The following is a 13,063-nucleotide window of genomic DNA, read 5'->3' on the forward strand; positions in this document are numbered from 1 at the left end:
CACACACACACACACACACACACACACACACACACACACACACACACTGGCTGTTATAGGAAGGATTCTCTATCTGTGGGACCTGGCAATCAAACTCTGGTCCGTCCTCAGGCTTGGCAGTCAGCCTCCAGCCTCTAAAACCTCTTGCCAGGCCCCCACCCCCACCCCCACCCCCCCACCCCCGTCAGCTTCCAGTGTTCTTACCTGTCTTCAGGCAGCCTCAGACCCCCGCCCCCTTCCTGCTCCTCTTCTGGTCTCCACGGTGGGTGATCACACTTGTGACAATAGTGACTTTCCATCTGTTCCGGGGCCACAGACCTTTCATGGTTCTTGTGTACTTGTTTGGTCATTTTTCATCCGGGACAATTTCCTCTCCTCAGCTAGCACAGGCTTGGCTCCAGGCTGCTTGGGTTTTTAATCAAGGCATCCCGCAGCCTCACTGTGGGACTCGGCCGGTACACACTTCTGGCACTTGCCCAAGGCTGGATGCCAGGCGACTGAGTAGCCTCTCAGATGCTCTAAGGATTTATTTCCCTACGATTCTGCCGAAGCACCAGCCACTGCGCTGTGTGTGGCGTGTCCAAGCCTGAGAAATCTCCCTGGCAAAATGGAAGCCAGCATGGCCCTTTTGGTGTTTGGTTTTTGAAGTGTTATCATTAGTGTGTGTGTGTGTGTGTGTGTATGGGCTTGTGTCCCACAGCTCACATTTGGGAGGTCAGAAGACAAGCACATGCAGTCAGTTCTCTTTTTCCATGTCTTCCACAGGTTCTGGAGACTTCCGTCATCAGGCCTGCACGCAAGTGCATCTCATCAGCTGAATGTTTTTTGAGATGGAGTCTCAGGCTAGTCTCTAACTCAGTAACCTTGGCCTCTCTCCTCCACCTCCCCAGGGCTGGAACTAGGCTTGTACCACCATGCCTGGTTTTTTGAGGTGTTGAGGATTGAACCTAGGTCTTGTGAGCACTAGCAAGCACTCTGACAACCAAGCTACACCCCAGCTCCTACATGGTTTTTGATTGTTTTCGTTGGTTGGTTTGGTTTTAGTTTGGGCTCACTCTGTAGCACTGACTGGCCTTGAATTTGAAGCAATTCTTCAGCCTCTGCCTATGCTGAGATTAAGGGCACGGGCCACCATGCTTAGCTTCAGAGTAATCTTATGTCATGGATGACAAAGATCGGGACTGGGGATGTCATGGATGGTCAATGAATAATTATTAAATAAATGTGTTTTTGTTCCTATCCTAATAGCAAGGGTAGACAGGCCTTGAAGCTAAGCTAGTTCTGAAAACCGACATATCAGTTAGCTCTGGTGTGTAACAAATAGTTATAAATCATAATGACACCCAGTAAGTACTTACTGCTGGCTTGACAGGGCTCTCAAGAGACTGCTCTGCGTGTCATGAGCCTGAGCTGCTTAGCCAGGGATAGCTGATGTTCCCTACCCGGGCAGCCTTTAGTCGGGTAATTGGAATGGCTTTGCACTATCCCAGAGATCTCACCCTAGATCCCACAGGATGGTAGTGTGGGGCAGCCAGGTATGTGGCTCAGTCTATAGAGTGTTTAGCTAGCAAGCACCAAGTCCTGGGTTCAATCACTAGCACTGCATAAAACCATGTGGTACAAGCCTGTAATTGCAGCCCTCTGGAACTGAAGGCAGGAAGATCAGAAGTTCCAGGTCATCCTTGGCTACTTAGTGAGTTCCAGGACAGCCTGGGCTACATGAGACCTTTGTCTCAAGGGAAAAACAGAAAAATGAAGTGAACTGCAATTAGAGCAAACTCGGGAACACCAGCCTTTCCCTGCGGCTCTTTACCTAGTCATTATGTATGTATGGTGTGTGCAGATGTTTTACATGCATGTGTATGCATGTGGCAGCCAGAGGTCAGCCTCAGGGGAATTGGTTCTCTCCTTCTGCCATGTAGCTCCAAGGGTCTGAACTCAGGTCGTCAGGCTTGGCAGCAGTCACCTTTATCCACTGAACCATCTCACTATCCCGAGGAGAGGTCACATTGAACGTTAGGAAGTGCAGGGTGTAGAGTGTTTGGTCCTAGATCCCACCTCTCTGGAAGCATCCACGGGAGTCTAAAGGATGCTGGAGGCTGACATGTCTTGCTGCTGCTCCTGAATGCCACCAGTGGCTGTCATCTGCCTGCAGCGGAGCTCAGCTCTACAAGCCTGGCCTCCAGACAGTAGGTGCCTCAGGACTCTCACCCACCCAGGGCTGTGACATAGAGGGGGTTTATCAAGCTGTTCTCTGATGGTCCCCTATGCAGGGCTGTCATGTCACCCTCAGGACAAAGGTTTTCTGTGGCATCAGCTGCAGTTCAGCTAAGCCCATCCCAGTGGTATCTCTGGCCAGGAGACGTTTTAAGGCAGGTGCAGGTGTCTTCTGACATGTACCCATCATTGTCCTTTGAAAGAGTTCAGCTTTTTAAGGGAAGAGTCAAAAGACAAAACCCAGAACAACTCATGCATTACTTTCAAAACATGCCAAGTATGGTGTGTGTGTGTGTGTCTGTGTGTCTATGTGTGTGCAATTGTTGCTGTTATTTTATTTTTGAGAGACAAGATGTCACTGGCTTGGAATTTGCTATGTAGACTCAGCTGGCCTTGAACTTGTAGAGATGTGTCTGCCTCCCGAGTTAAAAGATTAAAGTCGTGCACCACCATAGACCAGGACCTGTTTTTAAAGTGCCCGTTCCAGGGCTAGAGAGATGGCTCAGCAGTTACGAGCACTTACTATCCTATCAGACAACCCAAGTCATGGGTGGCTCATGTCAGCCTCATGGGGCTGGAGTTCCTGATGATTGTGAGCTACCTGACATGAGGCTGACAGGATGCCCTTGGGTCCTCAGATAACCTGCACATACATGCACCCACGCATAATTAAAACTAATACAAAATAAATCCCTTAAAAGTGCCTATTCCTGGGCTAGGGAGTTGGTCCACACTGCCTGACTACTGAGAATGTTAGATTCTCTTGGAGTAGGCTTTTCCTGAAGAAGGACACACGCAGCAGAGCAAGGGCTGAGGAGATGGCTCATTCAGTCAAGAGCTTACCAGACAAGCAGGAGGGCCTGAGTTTGGATCCCTGGAATCTGTGTAAAAAAGCTAGCCAAAAGTAAACACTGGCACTTACTGCCAGCCAGCCTCCATGAATGAATTGGGAGTTTTAAGTTCAATGAGAGATCCTGTCTTGGAGGACATGAAATGTCAACCTCTGGCCTCCACACACGAGTACACATACACACACACACACACACACACACACACACACATGTACATACATACACACAAACGTACTCATGCGTGGACACTGATTTAAATATGTTACTGCCTACAACATGGACTAGTTGGACTAATTAGTAACACTGCATGCCTCAGTTTCCCTATATGAAACAAAGGATGACTTTCGTCTCCCAGGCAGAGTTCCTCAGTGCTTCCGCTGGATCATGTATGCCACATGCCGGTCAGTAGCAACTCAGTGTCCGCTCTCTGGTAAGGACAATGGATGAGCTGCTGTCTTTGCACTCTGACTGTTACTTTTAGCTACCACGCAAGCCCTGGCTCCCCCTGCGGGTACCTTCAGCCTCCCCCCACCCCCAGCCAATCTGTGTGGGAGCAACCTGGATTGTTGCAGCACATCAGTTCAGGTTTGACACAGGGACCAGTCAGCTGGTTTCCCATTTGCGCCCTCCTCCTGGGGGCCCGGGCAGACAGGTACCGACATCTCCATCTCTGCCACAGGTCACCCTGCTGATCGCTTTCATCTGTGTGCGAAGCTCTCTTCCGATCGACTATGGCGCCCACAGCTTCTTCGAAGTAGTCACCATGTGCGACCTGATCATGATCCTCATCTTTTACCTGGTCCACCTCTTCCGCTTCTACCGTGTGCTCACCTGCATCAGCTGGCCCCTGTCGGTAAGAGGGAGGCCCCGCCCCATTGTCCGGCCATCTCAGCTGTTTCGGCCCTGACTCTCCAGTGCTTGACAGACATCTCTGCCTGCCTCCTGAGGGATTCTCAAGCTCCCTTCCCAGTGTCAGAGACGCAGGGCTCCTCTCAGCATTCACCTGCTGTGTGTGGAGTGTAGGTGGGCAAACCTTGCAGGAAGGAGCCGGTGAGATCGGTGATGAGTTACGACGCCTCTGGGTACACTGTTGGGAGAGTTGAATGATGGCACCCGGTGGCTGACACACACTGGCAGAGGCTGTTTCGAAGACAGTGTCTTACTACGTAAACCAGGCTGGCCTTGAACTCAGATCATGTGTGTGCTACCACACCTAGCAAATACACTTAATTTTGCACTTTGATTTCTATCTGAGCATAAAGGCCCTCCCTCAATTCTAACAGAGATCTAGCGGATTCCTTAGAATCCACTATGTACCAAATCATATCATCCACAAATACCGATGGCTCACTTTTTCCTGCCTAGTCTACATGCCTTCCATCTGAGTGCCTTGCTTATACAGAATTAGCCAAACAGAGCAGTCGGACGCTGAATAGAAGTGGCAAGAGCGGGTGTCATGGCCTTTTCTGTATGAGGCTGGGTATACGCTTTTATAGATATCCCTCATCAGATTGAGAGACCAATCTGTTGGGTGCTTTTATTTTATTTTTTAAGGGCGTCAGACTTGGTGGTTTCTCACTTTTAGCTTTTCAGGGTGTTCTGTAGTTGTTTGTTCTGTTCTGGTTTTGGTTTATACTGGATTAAACATAGGACCAGAGGATAAACTCTACAAACCGATCTCCAGAACCAGGCAGTTCTTAGTGAGGAGCTCTGCTCCTCCGAGAAGCCTTTCTCTGTCTCCTTTCATTTGTTTGCCAAGCTTCCTGTCTCTCCAGTGTGGCTCCTTCTGGCCCAGCCTTCTACACGGCTTGCCTGTGGGACACACACAGCTCCTCTGGCCCACGAGTTCCCAGGGAGGGCTGCCTCCGTGTGTCACAGCAGGGCGAGCGCTCGCTCCACCCACTCCTTCTCTTTTCTCACCCCGGCCTCCAGGAACTTCTGCACTACGTAATCGGCACGCTGCTTCTCCTCATTGCCTCCATAGTGATAGCCTCCAAGAGTTACAACCAGGGTGGCCTGATAGCCGGAGCGGTAAGATGTTTTTAGCGACCAATTCAGATTTCTGATGGTCCTGTCTTCCTGAGGGGAGCCAGGGAAGGGGTTGATTTGGGAGTCTCTCTTCTTAGAACTCGTGCCTACCTCAATCCAGCCAGCTTCTCTCTCCAGAGAACCTGACACTTGGACTCACGTTAGAGAGTCCAGGAAAGCAGACTTCAGGGCTGTTGTCTACCTTGAACAGCTATAGTAGTCTGGACCTGTATCCCTTATAGCCAGTGCTTAAGTCAGGGTGAAAGGGTTCCAGTCCCCATGCATACTCTGAGTATCTACTCATGACTGACTTTTCACTGCAGAGAAGTATTTGGGGGTCTCTTTTGCTTCTAGAGGGAAGGTACCATGATCAATTAGTGATATCTGCCATGAGTCATTTCTCTCTTTTCTTTGGGGGGGGAGGGTCTTACTGGATAGCCCAGGCTGGCCTAGAATGTACTATGTAGCCCAGGCTGGCCTTACACTTACAGAGATCCTCGTGTATCCGCCTCCCTTCTGCCTCCTCCTGAGTGTTTGGGTTGTAGGAATGCACCATCCTGCTCAGATTCCTTAAAAAAAAAAAAAAAAAAAAAAAAAGAAGAATTTTATGTGGCCTAGGCTGACCTCAAATTCTTTATGTAGCTGAGGATAACCTTGAACTTCTGTTCCTCCAGCCTCTACCTCCCAGTTCTGGGATTATAGGTGTGCTCCATCCATGCCCAGTTTTATGCTGAGAACGGATTCCGTGCTGGGCAGGTACTCTACCAGCTGGGCCTCATCCCAAGCTCCACCGTTAGTTCTAACAGCATTCAGACCTCGAAAGGGCACACTTATCCCTTTCAGAGGTACAAAATTATCTTAGTGATTCCAGCAACAACCATGTACAGCTAGCAAGGGTACGGGTATCCATGCTGACATTCCAAGTACGCATATACATGTATGTATATGGACACAGACTGAAACATTTTTAAACGGTCCATAGATTCTTGTGATTTATGATTTATGCCCCTGGAGTTTCCCTCAGACAGACTTTCTGCTCTGGTTATGATTTTGGTAACTTCATATCTGAGTGGCCGTTAGTCCAGTACTGATTTGCTACAGACAACGCAGGCGAGAAGATTTTTTTATGTTTGTATTAAGGCCCAGTCTCTTGTGGTTCAGGCTGGCCTCCAACTTAGTAAGTAGCCAAGGATGACCTTTAACTTGAGATTCTCCTGACTGCAGCTCCTCAGTACTAAAATCTCAGGCACATAGCACCTCGTCAGGTTTATCCGGGGCTGGGGATAGAACCCAGGACATGGGGGTGCATGCTAGGCAAGTGTTCTACTCACTGAGCTAAGACTTTCTAATTAGTTTCAAGGACTGTGTGAGTTTCACTTACAAGTCTCACCAGAATTCTCCAGACTCTCATTGGGTTTCCTGGAATTTCCCTCAGATGGTCTGCTCTGAAGGTCCACAGTGTGGGGACCCAGCATCACTGCAGAGGGCTGGCCAAGCCTGTAAACAATGCTGGCCCAATCCACCTCCCACAGAGCCCCTGATGCTCCATGTGACCTCTGAGGAGACAGGTGACTGACACCTGCAGGTTGGCACCTGCCTGCCAACAGTGCATGCTGGGAGAAGAATCCAGGAATACAAACACACACACACCCCTGCCCTGCCCTCCACCATATCATACTGTGTTTCAGGGCACACATGAAGAAATTTCCACTGGGTTTCATAATCAGGTCTCACATAAACTGTGTCAGCAGCCCAAGACCCTGACCCCCAGCAGCTAACATTTATCACACCACAGGGAAGCCAGAAAAATAACAGAAAATGAGGTCCCTGTTCATGACAGGGCCCATGTGACAATTAGCAAACAAACAAGGCACTGTGGTCCAGACTAGCATTCTGCATGGCTGTAATAATGAACTGTTCAATTATGCAGTGCAGACAGTTGGGGACTGGGCTGTAGCATTGTGCTAACTGTGCAGAATAGACAATGGGAGGCAAGGCCTGGTTCCAATCGGCTAATGATGTGCCTCAGACAATCTGTACAGAGAGAACCAAAGAAAAGACTTTGGGGTATGGGTTGCTGGGGACAGCCAAGAACCTATAAACCTGTAGCTGGGCCTGAAAAGAATATCAAACTTCACTGGAAATCTACCCTTAGTCTGCCTGCTCCTGAGACACACCCATCCAGTGTTAACACTAGTGGTATCGTGGTGACCCGAGGCCTTTGTGAGGGCACCTGGGCCACCATCTACCAGAGCGTGAGTCCTGGAGTCCACTGCCCAGGGTCAGGCCCTGTATGTGGCCCTGTTGTGCTCTGGGGTCTTGGTTTAGCTGTGAAACTGGAAGGGTGGTGCAGGGTACATACTTGCCTTGGGGAGTTGTAAGTTCAAGGAGTCAGCTGCCTGAAGGCTTAGAAACCTGGCAGGTATGTAGTTATTCAACAGCTTCTGTCACAAGAAGGATACATGGCCACTAGTCTCATGACTCCCAAGGCACCGGAGGCATGATTAATCTCCCTCAACCATCTTTGAGAAGCCTGTCAGGTCATGGTCAACCCTCTTCGAGCCCGTCACTAGATGGACCCTCGTTCAGGTAGGAACTTGGCCTCAACTTAATTTTTACTGTGTTACCATTTAAATACACACAGATATAAAGCCGAACTCCAAGGCCTCAGTTCTTGGCTCTTACATGGCTCTAAAGCTGACAGAGACAAGAAGACCATTACCAATGAGACCCAGCAATGCTAGCTTTATAATCAATCTTCTGAAGGTTCAAATTTTTAGATCCAGATTAAAGTTTACAGTACCAACTTCACATACTTATTGGTCCTGGATCATCAAGACCCAGTCAGTGGCTTGGCCCCAGCTGGGATGTGAATATAAACCCAAGCCTAGGCCTTAGAGTCACCTGCAGTGATAAGGACAATGCCAGAGATCCAGACACCTGGCTGCTGGGCATGACCGTTGCACCAGAGGCTGGATTTCTCTCAACATCCCCTCCGCAGCTAGGGGACTAGGTGGCTTGGTCACATGGTTCCCCGGCTTCCTTCCTGGAACAGAGAAGAAAATCAAAGAGATGGCCCTGTGGCTGTGACTTCCTTTCCTCTCACACTGCAGATCTTTGGGTTCCTGGCCAGCTTCCTCTGCCTGGCCGGCTTGTGGCTGTCCTACAAGATCACCTGCATAACCCAGTCATCAGGTAAGCTTTAATCGTCAGAATGCAGGGCCAGTGAGGTGGAGGGCTTATTCTTGCCTCAGCCACAAGAGCCGGAGTGGAGTGAGAGGCCAGGGCACAGAAGGAGGAAGGGTGGGACCTAAGGACCCTGCCCTCCCACCCATCTCTAAATACCCAGGGAAATACCCTGGGATACTCTGTGTATGACCGAGCGTGACTTGGAATCTTTGTTCCTTCTCCTTCCACCGCCCATGTGCTGGGACTATACAACCATTTCTTGAAATAAGCTTTCTGTGACAGTAATAAAACTCAGAACTCTTACAAAATGCAGGCCAAGTTTTTGTTGTTTTGCTGTTTTTCTTAAGCAAAGTCTCACGAAGCCCAGAGCACATTTGAAGCTGCAGACTTCTTTGCCGCAGGCGCCTGAGGATGACCTGTGTGGCAGCAAGTCCAGCACTCAGACACTGGACCTGGGGATCTCTTCCCAGTGCTTCCTCTCTGGAAAAAAAAAAAAAACACGAAAATATGCTTATATAAACTGGGGGGTAGGGGTGGGGGCTGGAGAGACGGCTCAGCAGTTAAGAGCATTGATTGTTCTTCCAGAGTTCAATTCCTAGCAACCACATGGTGCCTCACCACCATCTGATGCCCTCTCCTGGTGTGTCTGAAGAGAGTGACAGCGTACTCACATACATTAAACAAGGAAATCTTTTTTTAAAAAATTAAAAAAAGAAAACCAGGGAAGGACATGGTGGCACACACCTTTAAATCCTAGCACTTGGGAAGCAGAGGCGAGTGGATCTCTGTGAGTTTGAGGTCTACATGGCTTGTCCCAGGGCTACAAAGTGAAACCCTGCCTCAAAGCACAGAACCACACCTGCCTCCTTCTCTCCCCTCTGTGTCATCATGTGTCAGACATTAGAATTCTTTCTCTTTATCTTATTTTTCAGGGATGGGATCCTACTCAGTTTTAGGGTTTTGGTTTTGCTTAATGTTTTGTTACTAAATACTGCTCCAATGAATGCCCTCACAAACTGATCCTGATACACATCCCTGATGACTTTTATCTGTCTGTTCTCTTGGGGGATAGGTGTGGATTAGCCAGTGTCTACCTGTGTAACTCAGACTGACTTTGAACTTGTGGCAGTTCTTTTGCCTCAGCTTCTCAAATTCTAAGTGCGTGCCACCATAGGAAGCATGCTGTGTTCTTTAAAACCTGCAAAAACATGGGGTTTATGGAGCATGCTTGTGATCTTAACTGTGGGAGGCTGAAGCTGGCAGACCCTCAGTTCAAGGCAAATCAGAGCGTGTACTTTACAATCCTGTCAAACAAAAACATACAGGCACACACAGACAAACCCCATCACAACACACACACATACACACACACACACACACACACACACACACACACACACAATTTGGAGCCCATGGCTTCTGAATGAGTTCTATTCCCAGCAAAGTAACCTAACTTTCCCTTTCTCTCTCAAGATGCATCTGCCTGATGAGGCTGTAGCCTCTGGTCCCCTCCAAAGGATCTGCTGGATGTAGGCTTGCCCCAGGACCCCAAGAATGGCTATGGACTATTCAGGTGACAAGGCCTGTACCTTCCCTGCTTTGCCAAGACACTGGGCTCCTGGGCATCAAGCAGCTACAGCCTTCTTCCACAGTCCGCTGCAGAGAGCATTCCTCTTTTCTGGGCTTTTAGCACCACTCAGGTACCAAGGACTGCGCTGCGCACAGTGGAGAGACTTCTGGATCTGCTTGCATACACATGCCTTTCTTCTCGCTCTCAGGACCGAGCTCACCTAGAGTCCTCACAGAGGCACCAGACCCTAATTTATCAATCTGGTCTTGAAGAGTCTATTTTAAGTGAGGAGTCAGGTGAAACACTATGTGGCCATCCTGTCTCTTCTGCCCCATCTCTGCCTTTGTCACTGTGTGTGTATGTGTGTGTGAGGGGTACATGGTTTTTAATAAAATGTCAATTGCAGCAGGCTTTCTTATTGAGTGAGATGTCTGTAACACTAGGCCTTTCTGTGACAGTTTGACAGTTTGGACTGCTTGCTCAATGCTCATCTCCCCTTCTCCCTCCTAGGCTGGCTTCAAACTATACTGTGTAGCTGAGGATGACCTGAGTTCTCAGCCTCTTGCTTCTACTCCCCAAGTACAGGTGTGTGCTAGGACTCCCAGTTTTGTGTGGTGCTGGGGATGGAACCCAGGACTTCATACATATTAGGCAACCACTCTACCACCCTAAGCCACAACCCCAGTCACACACACACTCCCATTTTACTAGAATCTTACGTAGTCTCGGTGGCCTTGAACTTGCTTTGTAGGCAAAAGTGACCTCTGAACTCCTGATCTTCCAATCTCCACCTCCCAAGTCCTGAGATTCTAGCTGTGTGTCACCACATCCAGCTTCGCTTTTTATATCCTGGATCTTAAATTCCCTTTCCAGTTAGGGTGTGGGATCTGGGGTGATTTTCAGGAGTATACTGGGACTCTGTGAACACCGGACAGAGTACTTAGAATCTGGTGAAGCCAGACACGGTGGTACACACCTTTGATCCCAGCACTCAGAGGCAGAGGCAAGCAGATCTGTGAGTTCGGGGCCAGTCTGGTCTACAGAATGAGTTTGAAGGCAGCCAGGGCTACACAGAGAAACCCTGGGAGTTGGGGGTGGGGGGAGTTAGTACTCTCAAAACAATGGGAGGCATTCATTGCATGTGGCAGGGAAGCTGAGGGGAAGTCAGGAGTGACAGAGTAGGCTAAGTATGTTGTAGTGGCCATCTGTGCTGTGGCCAGCAGCCCCAGGGTCTAGAAGAGGGGGCCATAACTGGGCCGCCTCTATTCTCCACTGTAGCCAGCAGGGTCCCTGGGCCTGACTGGGTCCTGGAGGGGGAAATGAAGTAGGGATTGGCTGAGGGTAGCAAGCTCTGCTACAAGTGTGAGTTCTCTGGGGCTCAGAGAGGTTCTGGAAACTGGCTGGCTTTGAGGCCCTTTGGGAAGCCACCAACCTTGGACATACTAGCAGTGTGGCCTGCAAGACCCAAGAAGGAAGCCAGAAGGACAGAAGATTGACCATGCTGGGGCTTGACACCAAGCTTGGCTCTCCCCTGAGCCTGGACAGTACAGCAGAATCCACCAGGTTCCTCCATGAGCATTGACCAAAGGTGGGAAGGGCCTTCTGGCCCCTGCTCACCACTGCCTCCCTCTTTTGGACGTGGCTAATTCATGTCCTGTTAACCTAAGGAGGAATTGAGGGACTACAGGCTTGTGGGGCATGCATGAAGTATGTGTTAACCAGGGCTAGAGAGACAGATCAGTGTTCAAGAGTATTTACTACTCCTGCAGAAGACTTGACTCCGTTCCCAGCACACACATGGTGGGTTACAACTGTAACTCCTTTCTTCAGGGGAAGCTAATGCCCTCCTCAGGCCTCACGAGACACTACAGGAATGTACAGGCTGCAGGAAAGCACTCACACACGTAAAATGTTAAGTCTCACTGAGAGAGAGATGCGGTGTTATCACCTTCCAGTCATACAGGATGGCCACTCATAGCAAATAGCAATGGTGCAAACCTCACTGTGGGTATCCCACCCTGTACAGGCTTCAGGGGCTGCTGGCCTTGACGTGGCCTCCCTGGTCCACAGTGAGAATGGCTGTGGAAGTCTGCACAGGAACAGAAGAGGACAGGGCTGCAGCCACCTCTATGCACAAGGCAGCTTCTCAGGAAGAGCCTATGTTGTTTCTTTCTCTTTTCTATTAAGAGGTGGGGTCTCTATAGCCCAGGCTGACCTTGAACTCCATATATACCCAAGGACGCCCTTAAACTGATCTGCCTGCCTCCTTGTTCCAGATGCTGGAATTATAAGTGTGAACCTCAGATCCCTCTGTTTTTATCAACCAACCTTACAATAAGTAAATGTTAGCTGTGTTAGTTGTGGATATTTGTGCCCATTCCCTGTTCTATATAATAGATTTTCATGAATGAACTAGATTAAAAAGATTGTTTTCTTTCTTTCCTTCTTTCTTTCTTTTTCTTCATCCTCTTCCTCCTCTTCCTTCTTGCTATTAAAAAATAAATTTAGTTCACTTAGTAGAGTGCTCATTCAGCATTCGAAAAAAAAAATCCCCTTGGTGAAGAAGACGTGGTGGTACATCCATAATCCTAACAAGGCAGAAGTGGAGACCGGAAGATCAGGAGTTCAACCAAGGTCAGGCCAGGATGGACCAACCTTTACCAAAAACAAAAACAAAGGCAGGTGTGGTGTAACTCCTGCATTCTGGGGGCTGAGGCAGGAAGATGCTAAGTTTGAAGCTAGCACAGCTACACATAGGGAGATCTTGTCTCAAAAAAATTAATAAAAATGTAAAAATCATTTTTAAAGTATCTTTTGTTGTTTTGGTTTTGTTTTTTTCCAGACAGGGTTTCTCTGTAGCCTTGGCTGTTTTGGAACTAGCTCTCTAGACCAGGCTAGCCTTGAACTCTGAGATCACCTGCCTCTGCCCCCAGAGTGCTAGTATTAAAAGTGTATGCCACCACGATCCCAAAAATGTGAGTTCCAGGACAGCCAGGACTGTTACATAGAGAGATTTTACTGTCTTCCTTATGTACCTAAAAAAAATTGAAAAAATAAAAAAGGAACCGATTGGCTACTACCTGAGGAGGAGCGCTGTCCAGATTAGTCAGGGTTCTCTAAGCTGGGGCAGACCCTGCCTGCTGGGCGCTTCACTTCGGAGGTGGCAGCTGGCCCAGGGCTGCCACCTGCCAGCTGCTCACTGCTGCCA

The 13,063-nt window shown here is 49.0% G+C and overlaps 1 protein-coding gene across 1 annotated transcript in view; it reads left to right on the plus strand.

Moving 5' to 3' along the window:
* Cmtm7 (CKLF like MARVEL transmembrane domain containing 7) overlaps positions 1 to 10,265 on the plus strand; it is a 25,543-nt gene extending 15,278 nt beyond the window's left edge. Inside the window, exons 2-5 of the mRNA XM_028767448.1 lie at positions 3,748 to 3,921; positions 5,001 to 5,099; positions 8,210 to 8,291; positions 9,759 to 10,265. Coding sequence (XP_028623281.1) covers positions 3,748 to 3,921; positions 5,001 to 5,099; positions 8,210 to 8,291; positions 9,759 to 9,772 — 369 coding nt within the window. The 3' untranslated portion in view covers positions 9,773 to 10,265. The remainder of the gene's footprint in view (positions 1 to 3,747; positions 3,922 to 5,000; positions 5,100 to 8,209; positions 8,292 to 9,758) is intronic.
* Positions 10,266 to 13,063: the final 2,798 nt, after the last annotated feature.

The sequence above is a fragment of the Grammomys surdaster genome, unplaced genomic scaffold (genome assembly GCF_004785775.1).
Source record: "Grammomys surdaster isolate TR1022 unplaced genomic scaffold, NIH_TR_1.0 172, whole genome shotgun sequence".
NCBI classification, from domain to species: Eukaryota; Metazoa; Chordata; class Mammalia; order Rodentia; family Muridae; genus Grammomys; species Grammomys surdaster.